Source organism: Leiobunum rupestre, chromosome 5 (genome assembly GCF_980474605.1).
Source record: "Leiobunum rupestre chromosome 5, qqLeiRupe1.1.hap1, whole genome shotgun sequence".
Classification (NCBI taxonomy): Eukaryota; Metazoa; Arthropoda; class Arachnida; order Opiliones; family Sclerosomatidae; genus Leiobunum; species Leiobunum rupestre.
The window spans coordinates 24,226,705-24,243,495 of NC_143388.1; the positions used below are offsets into that span (position 1 = coordinate 24,226,705).

The 16,791-nt window shown below is 39.3% G+C and overlaps 1 protein-coding gene across 1 annotated transcript; it reads right to left on the reverse strand.

The window, feature by feature from the left end:
• Positions 1-7,705: 7,705 nt before the first annotated feature.
• LOC149943899 (uncharacterized) lies at positions 7,706-16,000 on the reverse strand. Its single transcript, XM_090176239.1, has 9 exons — positions 15,812-16,000; positions 15,634-15,748; positions 15,391-15,570; positions 15,162-15,329; positions 11,506-11,647; positions 10,343-10,397; positions 8,646-8,838; positions 8,046-8,188; positions 7,706-7,981 (listed from the first exon to the last, which is right to left on the reverse strand). Exons 1-9 carry the CDS (start codon positions 15,998-16,000, stop codon positions 7,706-7,708), a joined length of 1,461 nt encoding a protein of 486 aa, XP_090032365.1.
• Positions 16,001-16,791: the final 791 nt, after the last annotated feature.

The window sequence follows — 16,791 nt, forward strand, 5'->3', positions numbered from 1 at the left end:
AGGGTGGTTGTAAAGGGCTGCCAGACCGACCCTGACAAAGACTCTAGTCATAGGTAGCATAGCGTTTTGTCTACTTAGAGAGAATGATCCACTTATGGTGACACTTTAGTTATTTTTTAATAACTATAATCTTTTATTGTACAAGAAATATTGTGTAATTCGAAACCAACTTTATAGTTTTACCTTCCTTGCTTTGATTCACGAAAATTTGTCAATAATATCGTTTAAGTCTGTTTTTTCCGTTTGTTCTCTCTCGATAACTTAGCAAAGCAAGTTCACAAAACCTTCCTTGGTCCCAGACATTTTTCCAGGAAGTAACCTGAATTTAATCTCAACTTAGAAATATATATAACGGAAATATAAACATAAAAAAAACCTAAAACACAACACCAAAGCAGACCGCCAAAAAAATTTAAAACATAATTTGCCGCCCCCCGTCGAGTTGCGCCAATGGCACGCGCCATGGCTGCCATACCCTAGATACGCCTCTGTTTATCGTGCTTTTTATAGTAATCTATTGGGCCATTTAAAATATTTGAAGCTTCCATTATCGAACTTTCTTTAGCAAAATAATTTGGCTGTATTCAGTAATTAAACTCATGACAACATGAAATTAAAAACTAGATTCCAATTTTGGTTCCTAGATGGCGCGAAAAGACGATGAAAATCACGAAATTTGAAATTGACCGTAAAGTCAGAGATCCTGCATGCGAAACTCCGCCGAAAACCTGACAAAAAAATGCATCAGCGCCGGCATTCGGCCGGAAGGAAGCGCCCGTTTCAAGCCGAGAGACGCAAAAATTGTAAACGCGTTTTATTTTCGAAATAAAGTTTTAAAATGCCTGGAACCTATTGTTCAGCGATTTTTTGTAATTCTTGTAAAGAAAAACAGCGCATTTCTTTAAGTTTCCAAAAGAACAAGTTGGCAAGCCAAAATATACCTCTCCTCGGAAGAATTGTCCCTAGTGGTATTAATTTCTCGAGATAACCCTTAAAGATATATCTCCGCAATTTAGAGTTATTTGTTAAAAATATTAACCCATTTCTATCCCGCCCGGTATAAAATTTTAATTATAATTAAAATAATTGAGACGAAACGACCAATTTTAATTTATTCAGAATATCATAAGTTAAGTAGTTACAACAGTAAGTTAGACGTACTATAACAATGCACAATTGAATTAAACCCTTTTACAGAACAAGTTTATCAGTTAAATATAATACGAAGCAAATTTTAATGAAATATCTACAGAGGCTTTTTGGAATTACTCGCTTACGAAATACTTGCCGCATCTTTAACGCTCATTTCATTTCAACACTCGCCCTTGATGAAGATACCGTAGATATCTGGTAGTGGACGACTCGTTCACTTCCTGTTGACGTTGTGACGCATACCACATGAAAAAGACCAATGCCGTCCAATTTCCAATATCATATAATGACTCGCACACCCAAGAAATCATTGACTGCGTTAGAAATCGTAGATATCCAAATATCCACACCAAATGTATTTACAAGAAGCAAAAACCTTACCATCAACAAAGCACAGAGAGCCACTTGACGAACCGCCAGCTCTTAAAGCAATTAACGTTAAATTATCTCATTTGAATTAACAGAACTATATATAGGTCGTTAAAAAAGTGGACCACCCACAGGGTCTACCCTTTAACCCTCTAATCTCGGCTGACTGCGCTAAAACAAGATTTAACCTTTAAAAAATACCAGATTAGGCCTTCATAAATTCATTAATAAAAAAAAGACTTTATTACCTATTATGCTTACGATGCCTGTCTTAATTTCAGTGAATCTAAGGAGCTATCGGTGGTTCTGTGGTAGAGCGCTCGACTGCCAAGCCGAATGGTCTGGGTTCGAAACCTGGGTGGCGCATTTATTTTTAATCAATAGAGAAACGCTAAAGTAGAATTTCTTCGATGCAATAATTTCAATTTCAATTCTATTTCAATTAAACCAAAATTTCGTACTCTATTAAATACGCTTCCGATAAAGCTGAAGGTCTAATTTTCAATAAGGCGTAACAAGTGTCGGTGGTTCTGTGGTAGAACGTCCGCCTGTCAATCAGGAGGTCTCGGGTTCAAATCCCGCCCGATGCGATCGCAAATTGATACTAAGACGAATACCGTGTACAACTGGTGGAAACCCTGCCATTGAACGTTGAGAGGTAGCATTACACTCAGCACTCGGTCCGTCCCAAAGTCATTAAGAAGAAGTTGGAGAGAAAACGCCCATATAAACACAACAGACTCAACATGCACATCCATCAGAACACAAACACAACAAATTCAACACTCACAACCTACGCATAAACATTACAAAAACGTAATACACCAAACCGTCACGACGGTGAGCGAAAAAACACCATCCAAACCAAACCGCAAATGCATCCGTTAACGCTCACCGTCGCACGGTGGTTTTGCCAACCCTTTGAGAAACTGCGTACGCAGTGATTACACTTTGCACCGAAAATGCGAACGCGTTCGCAGTCCTGACAGACAGACACACCCACAGACCCACCCACAGACCCACCCACAGACCCACCCACAGACCCACCCACAGACCCACCCACAGACCCACCCACAGACCCACCCACAGACCCACCCACAGACAGACACGGTCGTTGTATAACCCCTCCTAGGGGACTTTGTCCCCTCGGAGAGGTAAAAAGAACGGTGGGATATAACATAAGTTATTTTAATTAGAGTTATATTTTAATCTTTGTTTTTCAAAATACAGTTCAAAACAATGGCTAGAAAATGTAGGAAGACGCGATCTTTTTGAAAAAGATACCAATTATCTACATAATAATAATAAAATATGTGCCCTGCATTTTGAGGAGTCTTGTTTCATGAACAATAAAACCAGAAATAGAATAACACCAACAGCTATTCCTACCCTTTTTTCTAAGGATTATAGGCAGGCATTGAAAAGTAAAAATAAATTATAATTACAATTTTTTTAAGTACAGCTAAATTACAGTGTTTTTTAAAGGAAATGACCATTGCGCTAATAATATTAGTAGCTCAAACAAACATAACAAAGACCAGTTAGAAATAAACAACCTCAGGAATTGTGATAAAAACTCTGGTATAATAATATAATACATTTATATAAGGTACTTGATTTAATAACAAATTCATATCAGAATATAGGAAACGGGTACTAGAACAGTATGGTGATTCGCTATCAAAGAAAACTCGCCTTTCTAATGCTACGCCCACTGCATGTAAGTAAATAACACTCAAATTGGAAAATAAAAAATACCTTTGAATTTTCATATTATCTGGTGTTAATCAGGTTGTACAGAAGTACAGGACCACACTTTGAATAACACCACAGAAACATTTTCAAATTATGTGGATAAACAGAAAAACACCAAAACATTTAAAAATAAAGGGGTTCAAGTAGCTGATTTTAAAATATGCGCAAACGAAATTGTTCAAACCTCTGGATTAAAGACAGAAAAAGAAAAATTATATATAAAAACCATCAATGAACAAAAGTTAAAATTAAGAAAAATGCAATTAAAAATAAATAAATTAAATGATAAATGGGTAAAAAACACAGGAAAACAAGCAACAAATTTTCTATCAGACATTGCTAAAGATATTTTTGACTCAGAGCTCAAGTTACGATCTAGAAAAGCAAGAGGTAGGCGCTATACAAGCCAAATCAAAAGTTGGGCACTGTCTTCATATTACCATAGCCTACAAGCATATCGTCAATGGCAAAGTGTCTTATGTTTGCCAACAAAGAGGACCATCCAGAAATGGATATCCCAATTTGATGTTAATGTAATTCACGCTCTCAAAGCTAGGTTTGAAAATAAACCATTAAATGAACGTTTATGTTTGGTAGCATTTGACGAAATGAGCCTCACAGAAGCTCTTACTTACAACGTTAAGGATGACGAAGTAGAGGGTTTTGCTGATTTAGGTCCCATAGGCCGCACTAACGATTATGCCAACCATGCGTTAGTTTTCATGGTTAAGGGCCTTAAAAACAAATGGAAACAGCCGGTTGGTTATTTCCTTACAAAAGATTCCTGTTCAGCTGAGAACCTGAAGCTTTTACTCGATGAATGCATTGCCCATCTAAAAAAAGCTGGTCTGATAGTTAAAGCCATTGTGTGTGATCAAGGACCTAACAATCAAGCCTTGTTTAAAAATTTGGGAATTAACTATAAACAGCCCTACATTACCATTGAAGCGGAAAAAGTTTTTTTTTCTATGATGTTCCCCACTTACTCAAAAGTGTTAGGAACAACTTGGAAAGATATATTTTCATCGTTGACGGTCTTCCAGTCAAGTGGGAGTACCTCAGAAAATTTTATGACATAGATGTGAAATTAGGAAAATTCCGTGCAGCCCAGAAGTTAAAGAAAAAACATTTAAATTTACCTGCTTTTACAAAGCTAAAAGTATCTCTTGCCGCACAAACTTTTAGCAAGAGCGTTGCTAATGGAATGGAAGCCGCAATTGGTACTGGAGAATTACCATTAGAAGCAGCTTACACAGCAGAGTTCGTAGACCGTATGAACGATTTGTTTGATTGCTGCAATTGTCGAAAAATAAATCATGTTAACAAATATAAGAGACCAATGAGAGACGGATCTATACATACAAAAATATTCGAGGAAGCTCTGTCTTGGCTCGAGAAAGTGAAACCAATGGGTTGCAGAACGAAGACATTGCCATGCATTGAAGGCTGGAAGTTATCCATCACCAGCATGATATTAATTTTTGAAGACCTGAAACTAAATTATGGTTTTGAATATCTCTTAACAGGGAGAATATCTCAAGATTTTCTTGAGAATTTCTTTGGGTCAATTAGATTGAAGGGAAGGTGTCGAGACCATCCGACACCACATCACTTCAGAGGTTCTTACAGGAGTGCATCCGTTAACTCGCTTCTCAAACCATCAAATGCCAACTGTTGTGATGATTTGGAAGATTTTCTTCTAAACATCGACTCATTTAAAACACAAATAATAATTCCTGAGGACTATTACGAGAGCCTTCCTTCGTCAAATAATTAATACTCTCTTGTATGCTCAGATGAAGATTTTCAAGTTTGTAAAAATTCCATTGAAAACCAAACACTAGGAAAACAAAACATACTCTCATACATTTCTGGTTATATTATATCACGAGTTGTTAAAAGCCACGATTGTGAATTATGCAAAAACCAACTTGTAGAGAGAAATCCAACACTCAGGCCATCTAATATTTTAACTTCATTTAAGTCACGTGATTCATCATCATTCAGTGGTTTGACAGTACCAACAGAAAAGTTTCTGAAATATATAACAGAGATAAGTGACAAGTTTGATACACTACTGCCAATGGTCATAAATCTGAAAAAAATCAAAGAAAGAATTTTCAGACTTATTTCAAGGACAATTGACAAAACTTGGTTTATTCCAAAAGAAGAGATGGAACAGCGTATCACCTGCGTAGAATATTTGGAAAACATAATCAAGTTTTTTGTACAATTTTCCATTCACAGCACTTTGGAAAAACATAACCTAAACCATAAATATAACAAGGCCCAGAAACGTTTGGATCGCAAGTTACTTAAAGTTAATCACTAAATATTAACAAACTTTAAAATATTAGCGTAAATCCTTCGTTTAGTCCTAATTTCGCATCTCTATAACTGCCAGTATCTCTGGTAAAGTGGTAAAATTCAAATTTCGCGTGGTCGACTGGCCGGAAATGGTCTGAGGTATCCTTGCGCCGACTGTACTATATATTTTGTCTTTCTTGGCCTGCAACTGACTATACCTATGCCTCCACTATTGAAATTTCTTTCCCCTAATGGGTCCCCTCCCCATGTAGTCAAGCTATGGATTCCCCCATGAATATTCTCCGTAAAAGAATCTATACTCAGTCGGGGCAGCAGTATGTAACATTGTCAAAGCTGGGAGGAGGAATGCGGCAAGCTTTTCGACACTCCCGGCCTTTCCGCCGTTTTGCGAGGTGAGGGGGTCTCTCGGTCTCTTCAAATTTTAAGGGACGAGCGTATTTGTTTCTGTTCGTCATGAGGGGGGGGGGGGAGCAAATCTGCCATTGGGTACAGGGGGTTTACAGGGGTACAGAGTTTTTTGTTATTTTTGCGGGGAAAAAGGGTACCCCGGTAATTATGGAATGGGAAAAGGGGGAGAAGTGCCTTACTGGGATGGTTCGACTATTGGGAAAAGGGTACCACGGAAATTCTCCTATGGGAAAAAGGGGGGAGGGGTGCCTCACGGGGGGGGGGGGGTTAGGACGAGAGAGAAAGACGAGTTTTTATGTTATTTTTGCGGGGGAAAGGGTACCCTGGTAATTCTGTCATAGGATAAACGGGCAGGGGGGCCTTACTGGGGTGGAGTGCCTCGAAACACCCAACTAGCTGAGGGCCCGCCCATAGGGTGGGCTTCTCGGCTAGTACCATATATGAAGAATAGGCGAGCGAGCTTTCCGTCTTCGAAAATCAGCGGGGTGCTACCGTGCTAGTTGAGGCCCTAAATGGGTCGGAGTGTGCAATAACTGGTGGCTTTACCGGGGAGTCGGGGTCCGGCTCTTGTAACCCATAAGGGCGGTGGCGCACTGGGAGATGTTAGCTTCGATCAAATGGTCCTATCTCCACCTCTGACTTCGGTCAGGTTTGGGCTGGATACTGAGCTTCGGCTCAGGCTAACGGAGAGGGTCCGTTCAAACTGGCTGCCTCGGCGGATTGGGAAGCCTGCTGTGGAGCGGCGGGCCTCCATGTGCGGGCATGGCAGTCCTGTTTCCCGGCCTTTTGGAACAACACCGGGATCTCCGGTGCCGACTGTGCCGGGTTACTTGGACTGCTGTGTGCTCGTCGTTCCCCTTTAGGAGCTCTCTCCAAAGGGTTTGACTCCTTACCTGTGTAAGGCTGGAGTTGCTACAGCATCCATTCTTAATCCCACTGCTGTGTGCGAAGTGGGGATTGGTCCACCCATTGCTGCACCTTCTGCTGGGCTGAGTGGCTTGCGTCAAAGGTGCAACCATCAGTAGTAGGGTTCTGCTGCCCATGGTGGATTTGTCACCTGTCCGGGCTTGGGGACGCTGGCGTAGGGCACTATGATGATAGGCCTCCTGTGGTATGGTATTTATTACTAGGTACACTGGGCTATAAATTCTGACACACTACCGTGCTAGTTGACTGGCAGAAAATGTCGTTATCGCCAAGCAGTCCGGCCGCTCGACCTTCTCCAAACTTAAAAATAATAATAATAACTTAAAAATAATAATAATCACTTAAAATAATAATAATCACTTAAAATAATAATAATCACTTAAAAATAATAATAATAATTTAATTTTAATTTTGAAACACGTTTTAAGTAAATATTGAAACAATATTAAATGTGACAGGAAAAAATTAATGTTTTAAAAGTAATTGACTTTTGTTACAAGTGTTTTATGGGGAAGATGTTCCTATATAATTCTATTTTTTCAAGAGATTTTGACTTATAAATTCTATATTTACTGAGGTTCTTGAAATGATTTTAGATAAAAGGGGGCACTGCTACTAGTCGACTTGAGAAGAGGGAACCCGGTACCAATTATTAGGGCCCAGGTTGGAACCAGTCTCCTGAGTGTTTAGTTTTATAACGGCTATCCCTGAGCCTAGACTTATTGTTTTATTAAAGTTAATCTTGCACATTTCTATTGTAAATAATTTAAATTTTTGTATTTTCAATTTTTACATCTTCTATGGCGTTTAAGTTTTCGAAATGACGTTCTGGGATCGGCAATTTTAGATCATTGACGACGCACGTTTGGACTTTGCATTCGTTGTTTACGACAGCAACCGAGATCTTGCTATCTTCCCCTCCAGAAATTATTTTCTTGTCGAGCCACATTTTTTCGATTTGAATCAGTGGTGATTCAAAAATTAGGTGCAAAATCGTTGCCACTAAGTAACTAATAGTGAAACTACCAGTGAAACGCAAAACCTGAGAAATATTACATTATTAAATTACCCACAGTCTACAGAAGACGTCAACTTTCAAAACTCACTAAATTATTGAGGTCGGCGTCCACGGGACCTTTGGACGACTTAAAAAAGAACCTCATGACCACAATGTGTACTAAGTACACCAAATAAGATGGCCTGTTCAAGACAGCAAACATTTTCCAAGATAGGAAATCGTTTAGCATTCCTAAAAAACCTTAAAATTATTTACATACTCTTACGAGTGTGTCCTCAAGAATATCATTATGTCCCATAAGTCAATCAGTAGCATAAGTCTATAATATTATTCTATAAGTTGAACTTTAAGCTGTGGTGCAGAGATAATTTTGAACTAGCTGACAGCTTTCACATATTCAATTTAAAACTCGGTCGGTAGGCGGCGATTCTTATGACCAAAATTTTAACTACGCACGAAGCTTATTAAAACGTTTCCGAGTAGTAAAAAATCACTAAGCATGCTAGCCTTCTCCGGTGCTTCCATAGTTCTCAAAGTTCTCACTAGGCGACCCTACTTCTACTTTCGAACTTCTTTCCCTCCCTCCTACCCGGCCAACTTTTATTTCTAGAGTAACATTCATTTCAAAAAGTTTCCATTGACCCAATTTTCGTAATTATATCACTTTTGAGAATACGTTATACTGTACCGGCCATTCCCGCGGAGCATTGCAAGGTCAACCACGATATGGCCAGAGTCCAAGCAATGCGATGAAATCCACCGTAAAACGCCACTTCTACCGGATTGGAAACATTAGGGCGATACTTGTGCCAGGAGTAGGGTCCGAATAAGATCAACAAGTTCAGGGCCCAAAAACACATCCATCCAACATATCTGTAAATCTATTTTCAAATGATTATCAGGAAGTACACTGATAAATTCTACATTCCGGTAAATCAGAAGCACATAATACGAGGGAAGTATCCGTGTCCTTATGCTGCTAATGTTATTCACTGAAATCGTGCACCTACGCAGGTTTCTGTTAAGTCGGAAAAATACGGTTTGAAATAAATAAATATGTTTTAGAATAAATACATATCTTTACGCAGTTTAATTTCTATATTTTATATTGTTAGGCGTGGTAATTAACGCAATCTATTATGTGCAATGACGTGGTGTATCCTATCGCGGTTTCGTGAGGTATTCGCGTCATTTGAAATCGTGTCCTGAGCCTGCGAAGGCACGTCTTACATTTTCTTATCCTAGTTGGATGCTTGTATTATATACTTCTGGTGTACTGTAGCCAATTTCCAAATACCTTTTTCAAGTGAAAACCACGAGATTTTCTCGCGAGCCAAGTACCTGAGAATAAGCCAAAGGAGTGTACAGCCACGTGGGCGTGAGGTAAAGTGTACATGTAGAACATGAACTTCGTTAGTTCTCTATGTTAAATACAAATTGTATATACACCACTAATTTTAAAATATAACCAAGAACTAATTTACCCAAGGAAGAACCTGGGACTTACTCCTTCGACGCTATGCTGTTATACAGACACCCCGCCCCATTTCAGACTACATATTAGGTCTAGAGCGCCACCTCTTGAAAGGAATACGAAGTATTATTATATTAATACTTATCGAGGGGCATGCAGATCACTCATTTGATTAATAGGACAACCTCGTATGATTAAATCTGATTAAAATCAAATCTGTAGATTTGGCTGTATACAGATTAAAAATGAATAAATCATGATTCAAGTTTTTATCTTGATAATTAGGACAACCTTTATCAGAGGACCCTCGATTAAAATAAATATTAATATTTTTTAATTTTTTAATATTAATTAATTACATTTCATTCATATTACTTTGTTATTTTCTATTTTTAAATATAATGTAATCTTAATCATTTGTAATTAATAGTAGAAATAGGTACTAATTTTAGATTTTACATTCCCGTTGCGGCATTTTCCAAAAGTATTTAAAAGTAGTTAGAAGTTGGTAAAATTTGGTATTTGTGAAAATTGTTATTATTAATACTTTCGATTTCGGTCAATAGATGGCGGCAAAACTAAATAAAAATACATGGTAATGAAAACTGAACCGGCTCGAAGTTCTTCCTTACGTAAATCGGTTCTATTAAAGGGAATAGAACCTCCAACGCGTTCTTTATGGAAGACCCCATCAATTTCCTTTATTCCCTTCACAATCAGCGATTATCAGCGCCGCATGTATGAAAAGCCACGGGAGGCAGCGGACAATATTGGAACCCTCAGAGGGCGACAGAAATACCAGAGGTTATATTCCCTTTAATATGTATCAGATACAAAACCTACTTTCTCATTGCGATGACCGATTTGAGCGTTGGTGGAAATTGATACCACAGACTCAAGGTCATACTTACAATCGGTGTGGTTAGAAATAGCAGTAGCAAATAAGCATTAGCAATTCTTGGATACCTACACCAAAACGCGATTGTAGTTAATTGGATATTAAAGCCATAATATCTATTTTACGACAGAAGTATAATGTACCATAATCTCTCTATACCATAGCTGCACACCAAGACTTGGTCTCGGGCTCAGTCTCACCAAACGTTATGTTTGGCCTTAGTCTCGTCTCGGTCTCACAATAATTTCCCCAAAAACACGAGAGCTCGTCTCGGGATCATATTTTTTTATCCTAAATACGAGAGCTCGTCTCGGGCTCATTAATATTTTTTTGAAACACGAGAGCTCGTCTCAGGGCTCATTAATTTGGTTTTTAAACACGAGAGCTCGTACCGGGCTCATATTTTTTCTCCTAAACACAAGAGCTCAGCTCGAACTCACAATTCCCCTCTCTAAACATTTAAGCTTGTGTCGGGCTCATACTTATTTCAGATACTAACAAGGGCTCGGCTCAGTCTACGTTCAGCTATGCTCTATACTGCAATAGTTATCCTCTGGAATCATGTACTTTGGTGGCTTCCGCTCGAGTTTTACCAAAATGGCACAATTTTAAAAATAATGGCCTAAAATGCCACTTTTTCATTGAGTTTCTTTAGACATAACGTAAACCGGCATACTTTTTTTAACCAAAATCTGCACACTTTTAAAATAGTAATTTCGTTGAGGTTTTTTAGACGTAAATACTGGGTGTCAGATTTTGTTCTAGCATCGCATTTTTCTCAATATTTATCTATAATAGGTAGAGTTTTTAAATTTTCAGGGTTTACGTATGACGAATGGAAATGTATTTTGGTAAATTGGAACAATAGCCCCGCCACTCCCTTTGTTCCGCTTTCTCGACCCCCCTTAAAGTGCAAAAATTATTCCCCGCAAAGCATTATTTAAAAAGTTAATTAAAATTTGCCCAAAGACTATACATTGGCGCCTGACGGCGCCGCGCACTCACTTCGCTCGAGCGGTGCATACGTAAAAGTACACCATTAAAAGAATTTCCCGCCAATCAAGGTGGTGGTTTGAAAAAATGAATTTTTCCGAATTGAAACTTCGGTTTGACAGCTGACGGACTCCTTTTGTTTCGGCACTTTTCGTCTTTTATTGTAACGCCAAACGTATATACTTGTCGGTGGTTCTCGTCTGTTTGGTAAGAACCATTAAGTCGTCGCACTTGGGACACCTTACATCTTTCGCAATCAGGTTGAGGCTTTGCAGCCACTCGATTAATTTTAACGGGTCCTTGGTAAGATCGTGGATTTCATAGACTTTATTATTATTCGTTTATTGCGTTAAATAACGCTTAGAATCACTCTCCTCGTCGCCAGAATTAACAGAATTAGAATCTTCCGAACTTTCCGAACTACGCGAAGACCCGGTATCGGACATGGTTAGCGGGAAATGAATAGTAGCCCACCGTCATTTTAATCCTTTAACAAAAGCTTAGTTTCGGGCACCGTCATTTTAATCCTTAGACCCCACGTCTACTACAGCAGCATATTTCGCGAATATTGTGGTCCTACTGGCACCATTACCACTGCCAACAAATAAAGAAAGGCCGATTTTCGAAAAGGCAAAAACGGCGCGACGGAGACGGAGAGAGCTCTCTTCGCCGCGGAGTGAATTTTAGCCCCGACCCGTTCGGTTCGTACATCTTTAAAATTAATTATTTGCGGCTAATAATTTTTGCACCATTAAGGTTCCCCTTAATAAGTACGTTGGTAAGGTGGAACTAAAAAGTGGGAAAAATGTGGCGGGGCCAGGGGCGTAGGAACCGGGAGGGGCAGGGGGGCAATGCCGCTCCCTAGAATTTTTCTGGAAGGGGCAACTAATGTTATTGCCCCCTCCAACCTTTGGTCAGTTGAAATCTTCAAAAGGCTCAAATTATCATTTTAAAAGCATATACAGTTTATAGGACCTCAACTGTGTTTAAATTTCAGTCTTTTCCCGCCAATTTACATAGTAGTAACAAGTACACATGCATTCGGAGAAGCTACACTCCATTAAAAATTCAAAACCATTATCCAGACCCCTTTTCGTTTATCTTTGCCCACTCCAACTTCTAGAACGTTCCTACGCCCCTGGGCGGGGCCATTGTTCAAAAAGCCTGTATTTTTTGACCGGTAAGTGATAGACGAAAGCCTTCAATAAGAAATATTTAGAGCATTCTTGAGAACGTACGAATAAAGTTGGTTCAGTTCCCAACGTCATACATATACCCTGGAAATTTAAAAACTCTACTAACTATAGTTTTTGAGAAAAATGCGATAAGGGTTTTAAGACATCACTTTTATCCATAATATAAATTTTTTTTTATAAAACAAATTGTGCCGTTTTAGCCCATAAGAAAGTATGCCTTTGTTGCCTTAAACATTTTTTAGAGAGGGGGGGAGTAAACTGTGCTATTTTGGACGACCTCCCTCCCGCTGATTTTCCCCAAATTTTATTTGGAAGAAACAATATTGCGAACAAAATGCAACATGTACTACCTTTCTATAACTTTTTACCAACTAAAAGATAGTTAATAAGTAAATATTCCTACATTTTGCGTAGTTAGACGGAGTAAATTTAGAGACGTACTGATGCCATTTGGGAGAAATTAGCATCCAATGAAAAGTCTATCTAGCCGGTGAAGGTACATACTTCTTTCGTTCAAATATATTAGATACTTCTGAATATACCTGATTAGAAAATAGAAGTAGACCAGAGAGAGACAGAAGTATTGCATGGCCATCGAGACGTACCACAAATGTAATAAACACTGTAACATAGTTTAAATAGATTACGACCCTGTGGCATTGGAAATGAGGTGGATATTTATTAGAGTTTTCCATTTGACTGCTCTCGAGAGTTCGAGATCGTTCCGATCAATTAACGGGTGTTCCATTTATTCCTCTCGAGCTCTCTGAGATCGCTCGAAACAGATTTCGACGGATCAACAGATCGATATCGCTCTCGCGGAAAGGTTTTCACACTTTCCTTTTCAACTCCGGAATTAAGCGCTAATGAAATCAATTATGTCAGTGACGTATTCGGTGCGAATCTCGAGGAGTCAAATGGAATACGCTATATGAAGTACCGAGTCATTCGGGTCGAACAGGTTGTGGGTAAAAGTGAAAATTCTCCACCAGTTTCGATGACAATTTTCGAGGTCAGTCAACACGTAATCGTCCCAGTAAGGGCCGTCGTTCAGCGGGTAGATTAGAAAGTAGAGACCCAGTACCAACATCGCGCATGGCAAAAGTCTACTCAAAATACGGTAAAAAGATAAATTAATCTTATAGCGTTTTTCTTTGGACTGCTACGACTGCTCCAGGAGGCCCCGAAAATTGTTGCGTGGCTCATTGGGCTAACGAGAGCCGATACCGGAGATAATTACATTTTGACGCTGCTCCGACATAGAGCAGTTAGTTTCTTGTTCGTTGTTGCTCCGAGGCTAGTGACGGAGCAAAGGGATTAAGCAGAAATTTTATACTAACAAATACTTTTTTAGCAGTACCGTAGGGCCTATAGCTTCTTTAACAAGCTACGCACCACCTTAGGCTCAAGTCATCTAGCGACTTTTAATGCCATTAATTCAAGTGACCGTGGTTACAATGCGTAGGACGGTGGTGGTAAGCCCTTCATGCCACGCGAGCCAACAGCTCCCTGGCCTACACTCATTATTAGTGTTAACCTCCACAAGTTTTTATGGAATGGGGAAACTGCAGAGCTAGCGGGAAAACCCCTTTAATCAGATCTTTCGAATTCAACGCGGGAGGAATAGTTCCGAGTTTTCACACAATGCCACAAGCTGGGATCGAACCCGGCTCCTCTCGCTGCTCCGCCACCCCATCTCAGCCTAGTCAACCTTACGGGTATTGTGGCACTACATTTTTGAGATAAAAGGGAGACGGTAAAGTAAGCCAAGTTGAAATTGTTATAACATGTAAGTCATGATCATCATTCTGATAGCACAAATAGTACTTATAATTTATTTATTTAAAAATTGATATGTTTTATGGAAAATGAAGATTTTAGGGAAAACTGACAAACCCTTGCTACGCTTTTGCTAAATATTAGAAATTGCCCAGAAAAACAGTGGGAAATCGCGCTAGCATGATCTTTAACAGTACGATAGTCACTCGAAAAATTTACTTGGCCCCAGCGCGGCGGGAGTTAAGAGCATTTGCGGTGAAGCCCAAAGAAAAACGCCATTATATTTTGTTGTTTATAAATACAAATTACCTCCACACTCGTCTGAGAATTAAAACGCGACATTTGAAAATTGAGGCTCCGTGGACGTCGAGGCTCTTTGCGAAAGAATACGACGAAAGTACGGCCCTAAAATTAATTGTTCAACAGGGGTGGGAACTACTTCTTCGCTATAAAATCATTACTTACGATATGAAGAAGAAGGTATCCACAGATACAAAACCATTTACGATAAATTGTAGCCATAGATTCCCCGATATCTGAGAGATGGTATCGACATACCCTAAAAAAGATGACGTATCAATTATTGTGTCCTCGTAATAAGATATACCAGTAGTATATAATATATCTTCTAATGCTATTTAATTAAAATACACGATTAAATTATTCTTTTTGAACTCGATTGGGTAAATATGGTTTATAAATAATTAAATATCTCTACGCAATGTCTACATTTTACTTCGTTAGTCAACCCTATTAGAAACTGCGAGGATCCCGCGAAGTAACATGTAATGTCCCATTTCTATGACCTTAATGGTTACTCTAAGACTACATTATATACTTTTGAATGTACTTTAAACAACGTACTCGCGGTGAACACGCCATAAGCGAAAGCGGAATGTCCTAGCACGACCCAAGCCATGCTGAAGAAACGGACACCGTGAAAGTGGCTCAGAGTCACATCCCTCCCGTCGTCATTTGGCATTTGAAGCAGGTTCTTCAGATTTCGATTAAACGAGAATGCCCTGATCGAAACTGCAATACGCGAATTAATTTAACGAAACACTATTTTCATTTTAGTCACTGCGCAACTAACGGGATAGCACGCCGGTCTCATCTTCCGAGATAACATAAGCATCCAAGATTGTTGATACTAGAACCGCAACTATAAAAATGGACAATGCCACAATGACAACGATTTCGGTCGTACCGATTGAGAAATGTTCGGAAACTTTGCAAGAAATGATTTTGGCGTTCAATTCGGAACTTTCTATGGCTGTGAAGTTTTTTGTTAACCATTTAAGATTAATTAACACGATAATTGGAAACAGTTTCATACCTGTATTTATAAAGCTATGGATGTCCCGAACGTTACAAGTTGAAGGTACACAAACACCGTATCGCATCCCGTATTGATAAAACAACGGTATTTTGTACTTCAAAACGTGGAAGAGCTAAAAATGTAATTGCGGTAATTCGTTCGTACACAATGGGCTCTTTATGGTCTATCGAATTACTTGAGATTGAGGTGTAAAGTTGCCAAAGGGTTCCACGACTTCTCCTTTATGGTAAAAGTGTTTGCGTCTTCGTGGCAGGGGAGGACGGACATCCACGAAGCAGTACTGTCCTCGAAACAATTCGCTGGTGGAGGTGTCTTGGTTGACTTTGATTTTGAGACACTGTTTGTAGTCTCCAACGGATACCATGGCTCCGTCCAGTAGCCCAGATGGAGATTTCCCCGTTGAATCAATCACTGTACGTATACCATCATAATAAATGTATCGATTGCAATCTTACGCCTTCACCAAGGAGAAAAGGTCAGGGGTGGTATACTATAAAACAATTTTAAGGCGTCACCGTGATGATAGCCGGATGGTGGGTGTTGCCAAAGAGTGTTCAAGAAGAGGGTAAGCACCGAACGTTCCAGCTGGGGAATTACGGGCTTGGACCGTTGGACGTTGTTAGGAGCGAAAAAAAACTCGAGTGTCAACTCGCATAATTTTTCTTTTCCCGCCGGCACCACGGAGACGCGTTGAAATTATTTTACAAAACGACTCCTTACTTTTTCTCCGTACCTCCACTCACTCTTTAGGGCCCATAACTTCAAATTCTTAAAATCCGACACGAGTTTGAAGAGCGCCGTAGCGCATTCGTTGGTTAGATTTAATTTGAAACTCATTTCGGTTAATTTAGGTAATAAAGTTTTAACTAGATTATCAACGTTAATTTTCAAATAATTTTCCATTTGGTACCATTTTTGAAGAACGATATCGTCGCTTTGGGTCTCCGGGTTGGGGTCCGACACGTAATTTCCAAGCACAGAATGCAACACGAAAATAATCGCGAGAAACGGCCAGATACGCTGTTTCGGATGGTACATCTTTCACCTCGTTGGTTGAAATGAAGAAGCGAGAGAACGGCTCACTTCAATGCCAGAGCAAATAACGCTTTTCAAAAATAATAATTTTATTATCACATAAACAGATTGCGAGTGCAT

Bases quoted from the DNA above. Each gene is read 5' to 3' on its own strand.
- LOC149943899 (XM_090176239.1), bottom strand. From the start codon at position 16,000: ATGGTATCCGTTGGAGACTACAAACAGTGTCTCAAAATCAAAGTCAAC. The intron at 15,749-15,811 runs GTAATTCGATAG...TTACATTTTTAG, and splicing joins ACTTTACACCTCAATCTCAA to CTCTTCCACGTTTTGAAGTA. The intron at 7,982-8,045 runs GTGAGTTTTGAA...AATATTTCTCAG, and splicing joins ACGCCGACCTCAATAATTTA to GTTTTGCGTTTCACTGGTAG.